The 10,273-nt window shown below is 58.7% G+C and overlaps 1 protein-coding gene across 3 annotated transcripts; it reads right to left on the bottom strand.

Moving 5' to 3' along the window:
• Nucleotides 1-3,140: 3,140 nt before the first annotated feature.
• On the bottom strand, nt 3,141-9,636 carry MIIP (migration and invasion inhibitory protein). 3 transcript variants are annotated; one of them, XM_081144636.1, is made up of 11 exons: nt 9,517-9,611; nt 9,025-9,075; nt 7,697-7,901; nt 7,160-7,468; nt 6,704-6,767; nt 5,364-5,472; nt 5,237-5,289; nt 4,455-4,584; nt 4,217-4,313; nt 3,749-3,880; nt 3,141-3,472 (listed from the first exon to the last, which is right to left on the bottom strand). In XM_081144636.1, the coding sequence occupies exons 3-11, from the start codon at nt 7,805-7,807 to the stop codon at nt 3,386-3,388; spliced, it is 1,092 nt and encodes a 363-aa protein (XP_081000762.1). In that variant the 5' UTR covers nt 7,808-7,901; nt 9,025-9,075; nt 9,517-9,611; the 3' UTR covers nt 3,141-3,385. The 3 variants fall into 3 exon arrangements, with proteins under 3 accessions (XP_081000762.1, XP_081000761.1, XP_081000763.1); XM_081144635.1 differs by having other exon boundaries at nt 9,025-9,124; XM_081144637.1 differs by lacking the exon at nt 9,025-9,075 and having other exon boundaries at nt 9,517-9,636.
• Nucleotides 9,637-10,273: the final 637 nt, after the last annotated feature.

The raw sequence follows: 10,273 nt of genomic DNA on the forward strand, positions 1-10,273 counted from the left end.
TGAGCTGCCCCCCGACCTGCGAAGCCTCGCTCCGTGCCCCTCTACCAGATCAGGCTTCTGATACGGCCCCCCGATGGGCCGGCAAGCTCGGGGTGAGCCTGGCACTAAGGCTGGCACCGAATAAGAACTTTCATGGCACCAAAATGCTGTCAGTTCTCAGAATGTCAGGACTCTGCGTTCAGAAGGCACACCGGGAACCAATTCCAGAACACGCAGTGCTGTTTTTCCTGGGCCATGCCTGGCCCACCCCCCTGAGGATGGGGAAGTGAGAGCTGGGGCCACTCACCGCTCTAGGGAGTCACCCTCTGGGGCGGCCATCAGGAGATTCTTGTTCGTTGGGAGGTGGAAAGGGTCCCTCGGGAGACCAACTAGTGCTCGCTGCTCTCCATACACTCCCCACCTGCACGCGAGGGGCTGGGGCTCGCAGCTGATGACACGTAAAGTTCCCAGGATGGAGATGTCACAGCTGTGCCCCCTCACTCAATACCTCCCATCCCAGGAGCCAAACCCCCACGATCTGCCTGGGACATAGGACGTGACGCTCTGAAAACCAGTAATGGCCAGAGCAGCTACAGCCCACGGCCCCACGCTCCTGGGACACGCTCGCCTCAGGTCCCAGGGCTGTGTGGCCTCTAATTCCCGAGACCTGGGGCTCATTCACTGGATCATTCATCCAACATGTTTATTGAACACGTGTCATATGCCATGTACTGTACCAGGATGGAGCTGAGGACAAGACAGGCTCGGGTCCTGCCCCCAAGGATCTTACCACTGGGTGCAGCAGAGGACATGACAGGTGAGCAGAGGCAGGGCCTCAGGCTCGGGGTGCCTCGGCTCCCATTAGACCCCCAGGCCTGTGGGATCAGGGAAGGCGGTGAGGAGCGGACACAGAAGCCGAGCGTGCGTAAGAGTTCGGTGGGAGGAAGAGGGAGCAGTGGGGATGGACCTGGACTTAACGAACAGTGGTTCCTTGACAAGTAAACGGAATTACCATGTGGCCCAGCAATTCCACTTCCGGCTGCCTAACCAAAGAACCGAAAGCATGGGCCAAAACAGATGTGTCCACCTCCACCCATGTTCACAGCAGTTTTAGTCACAGCCAGAAGGTGGAAGCCACCCAGGCGTCCATCATGGATGGATACACAGAAGTGGTCCGTCCATACAATGAAATACTGCTCAGCCTTAAAAAGGAAATTCTGACACATTACAGCATAAACCCTAAGGATGTGATGCTACATAAAATAAGCCAGCACCAAAAAAAGACACACATTGTATGATTCCACTTATACGAGGCCCCTAAAGTAGTCAAATTCATAGAGACAAAGTAGAAGGGTGGCTGCCAGGGGCTGGGAGGGGAATGGGGAGTTGTTGTTTCGTGGGTATGAAGCTCCAGTTTTGCAAGACAAAAATAATTCTGGGGATGGTTGGTGGTGATTGTGCAACGAGGAGGTACTTCATGCCACTGAACTGTACATATAAAAATGGTTAAATTGTATGTTATGTGTTTTACCCAATTAAAAATAAATTTTAAAAAACTGCACGTGGAAGAGACTTTGTCCTGGAATCAAGCGGCCAGCATGGCCTGCTGTGGAATCTGCCCACAGACATGTATAGTTTGGATCACACAGGCGTTTGAACTTGAAAGCCTTTGGAGGACATGTGCTCAGCAGGTAGCCTGAGCCCACGGCTCCCAGTCACCTCACCTGCCTGGCTACTGAAGGCATTTGAGGCTGGAACCCCACAGAGTGAGGGAAGACTTTAGGCAAGAATCTATGGTGCCTCTTACTTTGCTAGTGGTCTCTGCTGCCCTGGGCCTGGGGCTCTGCATGGACAGAGCTGGTAGCAGTCAGGTAACAGGACACAGAGGATAGTGATGGTCACCAAAAATCCCACAGGCCCCCTCCGCATCCCAGCCCCATGCTGTCGGTCCAGGTGACCAGCTCTGGACAATGAACCACAGGCAGCAGTAACCTGTGTGTCATGTGATTACTGGGCTGAAGCATCAGGTGATGTCCCCCAGGGTGGAGCAGCCATTGGCCTGGGTCCCCAAGAGACAATGTCAAAAGCAGACGTGGCTCAGCCGACGTGGCTCAGCAGTTGAGCATCGACCTAGGATCTAGGAGATGGCGGTTCGATTCCCGGTCAGGGCACAGGCCCGGGTTGCAGGCTCGATCCCCGGCAGGGGGCGTGCAGGAGGCAGCCGATCAATGACTCTCATCATTGATGTTTCTCTCTCTCTCTCTCCCTTCCTCTCTCTGAAATCAATAAAGATTTTTTTTTAAAAAGCAGAGGACCCACGTGACCCATGACGGAAAGGTAGTGTGAGCTAGTGAGCAAGAAATAAGCCTTTATGTCGAACCAGGGGATCTGGGGGTTCATTTGTTATTGCACCATAACCTCACTTATCCTAAAACACACACTGTGCCTGATGGGGAGAGAAAGGATTTCATGGCTTCACAAGCTCTAGGAGGGAAGCGTGGAGACCGCAGCCCTAGATCTGCTTCTACGCAGGGAAACCTCAGAAAATGCACCTGCTTTCTCTGGGCTTTGGTTCCCCATTTTTCTTAGAGAAATAGGAATTTCATATTGTTCAACCCACAGAGGGAAAGACAGGTGCTGCTTATTAATCTATGGGGCAGATCTGGGCTCTCTGCCAACCTTGCCACTGACTCACTGCCTGGCCCTCAGTTTCCTTATCTGATCCCTCTGGATCATCCATGGCGTCTAGGGCTGGGCTAGAGATGGCTGGGGGGTGGAGGGGGTAGGGGGGAACCACCTGGCTCAGGGACTTCAAGGGGGCCCCTCTATGAATGGACCCTGGTGTCAGGGACCAAGGGGAGCGCTTGCTCACTTCCCACTGTCACAACTTCAGCCTGGTCTACAGGGAACAGCGTGAGCCCCTGACCCCCTGGCTGAGCTGGCTTTTTAACACTGACCTTGACCTCAGCCTGTCTTGGGAACCCTCACTCCCACCTGGGAGGCCATCTACCCAGAGCTGGGAGCTGCTCAGGGCACTGGACCCACCCGCCCAGCACAGACTGTCAGAAGTGTCTCCCCCCAGGTGACGGGAGGGCAGGGTGAGGCAGGGCACCTGCCGGGCACTGAGGGCATCCGCAGAACAGATCCAGCACACGTGGGAATCTGGAGCTGCAGACAGTGCTGAGCTTTATTTCCCAACATGTCACAGAATGCCCTTCCCCCCACCCCAGGGTCTCCTTCTGAACCCAGGAAGGAGACAGGCCTGGGCCAACCCACCTGCCCCACCTGGGAGGATGGGACCTGAGCCCACCGTCAGCCGGGCAGGGCTCCTCTCAGGGCACCCGTGCCAGAGGGGAGAGGCTAGAGACGATGGCAGGGGCACTGTCTTCCTCCAAGTGGCCAGTCCTCAGGGCTTCAGCCAGGGGGCGCAGGGCCGGGGCACCTGGGGTTCTGACCAGATCGGGGTGAGGGGTGGGACCCGCATTGGCAAGGCCTGGATGGTGCATAAGGAGGTATCAGAGGGGGCCATTTTGGGGGTAGGTCACCCCAGTTCCAGCCTCATCCCCTTCTGGATCTCAGAGCAGGGTCACCTTCTTGGGTGGGATGGGGTAGCGGTGGGGAGGGCTGGAGCCGGGAAGGGTGGCGTGGGTCAGGGCCCGGAGATAGGGCTGGGCCCCTGTGGGGAGACACCCCAATCCTACTCCCAGGACACTGGAGCCCATAGGCTGCTCCAGGGCATTTGTCCCTCCCAGGGCACCCCAGGCCATACCTGGTGGGAAGGGCTGCCTGGCAGCTTCCGGTGCTGGGCCTCGGAGGTGACACAGGACCAGAGGTCCAGGCTCTTGGGGGCTGAGCCTTTCTCGGGTTTTGGAGGGAGAATGTCCCAGCCTAGCAGGCAGTGCTGTGGAGAGCAAGGGGTCAAGGTCCCTGGCAGGACACCTAGGGCAGGGCTCCCCTCATCCCCTAAAGAAAGAGGCTCCCCCAAGGCAGGGGCCTGTGTCCACCCACTGGTCCTCCCTTTCCCGACCCTGCTCACCCAGGCCCTGACCCTGACCCTGACCCGAGATGGGCAGAGGGAAGGCCACAGACACTGACGGAGCACTCCCTATGTGCTCATCCTCGTTGAGCTCAGCCTTGCTGTGTGGCCTTGGCACAGTCCCTCGCCCTCTCTGGGCCTCAGACTCCATCTGGGGATCAGGGCCAGAGAGCCTCACACCCATCCCACGTGGCTGCTCACCCGGGGCAGGGCCAGCGTGTCAGAGGCATCGAAGCTCTTCCGCCGGTGGATGCGGTAGCGGTGCGGGGGGTCCAGGATGGACAATGGGACGCTCACCCTGGGCGGGGGCGACAGTGGGGGAGTTGCCGCTGAGGCCTCCTGGCTGCCGTGCGGCCACAGCCCCAGGCGCTGACTCCGTCCTCAGCTGCCGCTGCACCCACGGCAGCCCCCAGGTGTCCTGCCAGTTCTGGCCACTCACCGGACCTGCGCTGGCTCTGCCAGGGTCTCAGGGCCCCGCTGGTCCCGTGGGGTCCTGCACAAGCGGCAGGGGGTGCCGGGGTCCGAAGGCACCAGAAACAGGCGCCGGTTGACACGGTAACAGTACACACCTAGGATGCGCATGAGAAGCAGCAGCCCCTCAGCTCCGGGCCTAACCCCGGGGCCCCGCTGCCCCCAACCACAGAGCCCAACAACCCTTCCAACCGCCCCGGCACGCACAGGTGTGTACAGGTGCACACACAGAGCATGTACATGGACTTGTGCTCACACACAAAACACAGAGCACGCACTTCCACACAAGCACGACACACGTGTGCACATGCCCACACACCCACACACCGGCTAGGACCTGCACACGTGGAAAGCCACACGGGCAAGCACAAAGCCTGGCTTTAGTCGCATCTGTGGACACATGCACATGCCAGCATTTACGCATGCAAACCCACGGCAGACTCGTGCTCACGTGACTGAGCTGCCCACCCCACCACAGGTGACACATGTGCAGAGGAGTGTGTGGGAGTGGGGGGCACACAGGAAATGAGGCAGCTGAGAAGAAAGTGAAGGTTGCTACGGAGTGAGGAGGCGGGTGACACAGGGCTGACCCTCATCCCCACAAGGCCAGGCCTCAGCTCCCCCACCTCCCACCCAGGGCCTGCTTCGCCCTGTCCTGATGCCAGGCCTCCGCGCCCCGAGTCCTCAACACCCCAGTGCCTCCCAGGCTCCCGCGACCTCAGCTGGGGAGCCCGCAGGGTTTGCACTCACACTCGTGGTCTTCCTTGGCACCATCGCGCTCCCGCGGGCCTAGGAACGGGGGTCTGTGAGAGCGAGAGGGTGAGCGGGCAGGTGACGGGGCCGAGCTGCCCGCCACCCCCCGGCCTGCCCCGCTCACTCGGGCTCGCTGTGAACACAGTCCTCCCTGTGGGCTTCCCGGAACTCCTGCAGCTCCGAGAAGAAGGCGTCGGGCTTGCTGCTGATGGGCGAGCAGTTATCCAGAGACTCTGCAGTGGACAAAGCACGGGGTGCTGCTGTGCGAACGCTGGCCAAGGCTTAGGGGACACTCAGAGCTGGCACCCGTCCAGCTGCTTTGCCCCCGCCAGGCCTCAGACCAGAAGGGACCCTCCACTCACTGTGACTGCTGGTTGTGTCTCAGTGTCCACCTACCCCGATGCACATCCAGCTGTCCATGCAAAAATATTTACAGAGCCCCCGCTATGGGCCAGACACTGTTTTACGTGCTGCGAAAGCAGCAGTGAACTAGACAAAGCCCCTGCCCTCATGAGTATTTCATGCTAATATGGTGGCAACAGACAAACCAGTCACCAAAGAAACATGTATATGATACACTGAATGGTGACACCTGCCAGGAAGCAGAACCAGGGAACCCAGCTTGCTAGGGCAGGGGCGCCAGGAGAGGCCACTCTGAGGAGGTGACACCTGAGCAGAGACCCGGAAAGAGGGAGGGAGCCATGTGGACAGAAGGAAGAGCAAGTGCAAAGGCCCTGGGGTAGAAGTGTATTTGAGGAACAGCCCGGAGGTGAAAGTGGCTGGAAGGGAGTGAGGGATGAGTGGAGGAGATGCGGCTGGGAAGCCAGCAGAGGGCTTGGGGACAAGGAATGACACAATCAGATCAGCCATGTATTTTTATAGAATTCCCCCCGGCTGCTGTGAGGTGAGGGGAAGCAGGGGCACCAGTTAGGAGGTGACTATAGGCATCTTGGGAGAGAGAAGCAGTTGGATGCTAGAAATACGCTGAAGGCAGGGCTACCAGGATGTGCCAATGGACTAGAAGAGGGCCACGTAAAATGGAGAGACGGAAATAAAGGTCGATCCCAAGGTTATGACCTGACCACTTATTAGGTACCTAGAGCTGCCACTTACAAACACAGGAAAGACTACAGTGGGGAGAAAATCCGGACCTTGATTTTGGCCATGAAAGCAACCTAAGACACCTAATGTGCGTATACAGAAGACAGCCAGCTACACAAGTCCAGGATTCAGAGTGGGGCAGGCCAGAGGTAAAAGCAGGGGAGTCCAGACGAGCACTCGTTGAACACCTGTCGCTCTGCCTGTCACTGTGCCAGGGGAGGGGGGAGGCTGACAGAGGTGCTCACCAAGGAGGGTGGGCCAGTCAGATACACTGCAGCAGCACAGGGTGGGGGCTCAGGCAGGTGTGTAGGGGGGCCTCCACCCCCACTCCCAGGCAAGGTATGTGTGTGGGGCGGGCCACACCTGCAATCCAGTCATAGCCCAGGTAGGGTCTGAAGCGCCAGCTCCTCTCAGGCACTGGAGACTCCTTGTTGAAGGTCACGCGTGGCGGATGAGGCAAAGATAGAGAGGTTAGGCCAGCAGGCCGAGCCCAAAGGAGGCCTCAGCTTAGGGCTTGGGAGCTGAAAGACAAAGGTTTGGCCCCCACCACTCTCTATGTGTGACTTTGTGTAAGTGTGGCCTCTGAGCCTTGGCCTTCCCATCTGTATAATGGGGCTCATCACCTTCTTCCCAAAGTGCTGTCTGAGAAACTGACAACCACCACTTATCCAGCAGGTAGGCTGAGCTGGACACAACTCATGGTATCTCCTGCACAGCCTCTCACCTTGCAAGGGAGCCTGCCCATGAGCACATTTGTCAGACAGGGAAACTGAGGTTCCAGGAAGCTCCAATCAGCGATGCCCCACTCTCCCATGTTACCTTGGGCAGCTTGCTTTGTTGATCCAGGATGGGCCTCGGGGACTGTGCCTCTAGCTCTGCTGATCGCTCTGGGTCGTTTGAGTCTGAGGTGGTCAGCAATGGTGCCAAGCGGGGCCTCGGGCTCAGAGACTCCTGGTATTGGCGCTCGGCAGGTGAGAGAGAGATCACCCCTGAGCCGGCCCCGCCAGGAGAGGACACATCGCAGGGGTCACTCTGGTTGGCATCCCGTGGGGCTCTCAGGACCATTGAGGATATCTCTTGGGACGATGGCATCTCTGACTCATAGCTGCTGCTGGAGTCCAGGCTTGCCTGGAAGAGAGGCCAGGTCACCCAGCCACCCACCCAGCTGGCATGTACTAGGCATTGCTGCTCCAGCCTTGGCAGTGTCTCAGTCTAGTCCCTTCCCTTGCTGGGCCTCAGTTTTCTCATCAGTAATAAAATGGACTCACTGCCCAACATGACCCTGGAGGCCTGCATTCTGGCCTGAGGGTTGGCACCACCCCTCGTCCTCTGGGAGCTCCCAAGATGGACACCCACCTTGGAGGCCTTGGCCACTGACCGCCGCATGGCATCCTGTCCAACCCACAGCTGCCTCAGAAGCTCCAGGTTGAGCTGCCGCAGCTGTGCCAGGTCCTTGGTCTCCACCATCCCCGGTGTATCGTCTGGCTTCCAACAGCAGATGTCACTGACTCCTGGGCTGTAGAGTGTCCTCAGGGCTGAGTTCCAGGCTCAGCTCTGCTACCTGAAGGAAAGACAGCATGACACAGGGCTGAGGAGGCTGCCCTGTGGAGCCAGAGGCCTGGGTTCAAATCCTCCCACTCAGATACTCCCCAGCTGTGCAGCCTCAGACCAGTAGTTTAACCTCTCCCTGCCTCGGTTTCCTCGTCTGCCAGAGATGATAACAGTATGTACCTAAAAAGGTTGTTGTAAGGATTAAATGTGGCAATGCATGTTCAACCTTAGTACAGTTCCCAGCACACAGTAAGCATGCAACAAATGTCCCTATCATTAATCTGGCCAGAGTGTGTTTCTTTATGTGCCAAAAGAGAACAACCCCGTTTAACAACTTGAACTATGAAAATTAGGCCAGCCTGGCCAGGTGTGGCTCAGCGGTTGAGTGTCAACCTAGGATCCAGGCGATCGGGGTTCGACTCCCGGTCAGGGCACATGCCCGGGTTGCGGGCTCGATCCCCAGTTGGGGGTGTGCAGGAGGCAGTCGATCAATGACTCTCTCATCATTGATGTTTCTATCTCTCTCTCCCTCTCCTTTCCTCTCTCTGAAATCAATAAAGATATATTTTTTAAAAAAAAGAAAAAGAAAATTAGGCCAGTTTAATTTATAAAAAACAATTCGAGCAATTCTACAAATGTAAGGCGTTATGACTCGTAAATCCGACACAAACCAGGCTCCCAAAGGGACTCTTTCCTCTCTCCTGCCCACTCTTCCTGCTTCCTTTTTTTTTTTTAAACAAATAAAGAAACCCAAGTTCAGAGAAGTTAAGCAACTTGCCCCAAGTCACACAGCCAGTCAGTGGTGAAGCCAGGATTTGAACCCAAATCTAGCTCCCGGGTCCACAGTCCGGCCAGCCTTTCCCCAGCAGGGTGGAGGGGCCTGGAAAGCTGCCTCCCCCTATTCCCAAGCGTTGCCACCGCCCCCCCTCCAGGGACCCAGGCCCGGGGTACACAGATGCCTCTGGAAGGAGTTTCTGCAGCCCGGGGGAAGGGGCTCCCCACCTCCCGCAGGCCCCCAAGCCCAGATCCTGCGCACAGAAAGCCTCCCCCGTGCACACCAGCCCCCTTGACCCCTGGGGTCGGTCTGGCATCCGCTCTCAGAAACCCTGCCCCAGCCCGCCCCCCGCACTCACCGGAGTCGCCCGCACCGGGAGCGGGGGCCTCCTCATGGCCCGGCCGCGGGGCTGAAGCAGACAGACGCCAGGCTCACACTGGGCACCCCACCGCTCACATCTGCGCAGCAAGGCCCAGGGGAGGCTCGTCTGCGAGCGGGGCGAACAGACCGCGGGCCCGGCAGCGCGCCCGCCCTCATCTGGGCCGGCACCCCGCTTCGCACCGGGTCACAGAGAACGGCCCGCACGGCCCCCCCCCCCGGCTCCAGCCCCGCTCTGGGCAGCGAAAAGCCGCCCAAATGCAACGGGAAGGCAGCGCTCGGAGCAGAGGCTGGGGCGGCGATGGCACCAGGGCCGGCGCCGGAGGCCGCAGGGGCGGGACCCCCGGAAAAGCAGCTCAGCCCACCGTCAGCGCTCGGAGTAAAACCCCCCTTTCCCATCGCAGCCCGGAACCCTCCGCCGGGGCCTTCCCCGGCCCCCACGCCACCCGGACCCAGCCAGCCTCGCACCCACCGCCCGGAAGCCACCGATCCACGCCGCGGGACCCCGCCGGTGGCGCCTGGAGTTCCGCTCGGTCCACCTTCCGCGGTGCTGCTCTGGGTCGGGGCGGGGCCAGATGCGGCCGCTCTGATTGGCCAGGTGAGGGGCGGGGCCGAGACGCGCCTGCGAGCTTTATTCCGCGTTGGGAAGCGGCAGTTTCAACATTGGGGCGGGACTAACAGCGCTGCGCCACAGCTGATTGGCCAACTTCCGAGATCAAATTTTTCTTTTTTTCGGATTGGGGGGGGCGGTCTCCTGGAAGGAGGGCTCTGATTGGTCAGGACCGGGCCGCGAGCTCCGGAGAGTTTGGCAGACGCCGATTCGGGGTCGGCTCCTGGGCGGTGGCAGGAGACCTGCGTGAGCGCGGTGGGCGGCGGCCGGCGACCCATTCTGTTATACTTTCTCCCAAGTACTCATAGTCCCTGCCTTGTTTAGATTAAGAGGCAAGTTTAGATTAAGAGGCGGGGGTAAGAAGTGGGTACGGGCTGTAAAATGGGTCACTTTATATGGAGTGCCTGCTGCGCGCCAGGTGCCTTCCACGTGCCAGTGCGTGCCAGCCTCGTACGTGTGCTTTAAGGCGTGTGGTTGTTCTTAATTTTATTTGATTTTTAGAGAGAGGGAGGGGAAGAGAGAAATATCCATTTTCCGGTCCACTTATTTGTACATTCACCGGTTACTTCTTGTGAGAGCGTGCGCGCTAGAAACATCCCTTTGTTGGTCCGCTTGTGCG

Source organism: Miniopterus schreibersii (assembly GCF_964146895.1).
Source record: "Miniopterus schreibersii genome assembly, chromosome: 8".
NCBI classification, from domain to species: domain Eukaryota; kingdom Metazoa; phylum Chordata; class Mammalia; order Chiroptera; family Miniopteridae; genus Miniopterus; species Miniopterus schreibersii.

Bases quoted from the DNA above. Each gene is read 5' to 3' on its own strand.
- MIIP (XM_081144637.1), bottom strand. From the start codon at position 7,807: ATGGTGGAGACCAAGGACCTGGCACAGCTGCGGCAGCTCAACCTGGAG. The intron at 4,585-5,236 runs GTGAGTGCAAAC...TGCGCATCCTAG, and splicing joins TGCCAAGGAAGACCACGAGT to GTGTGTACTGTTACCGTGTC. The intron at 3,473-3,748 runs GTATGGCCTGGG...TGCACCATCCAG, and splicing joins CAGGCAGCCCTTCCCACCAG to GCCTTGCCAATGCGGGTCCC.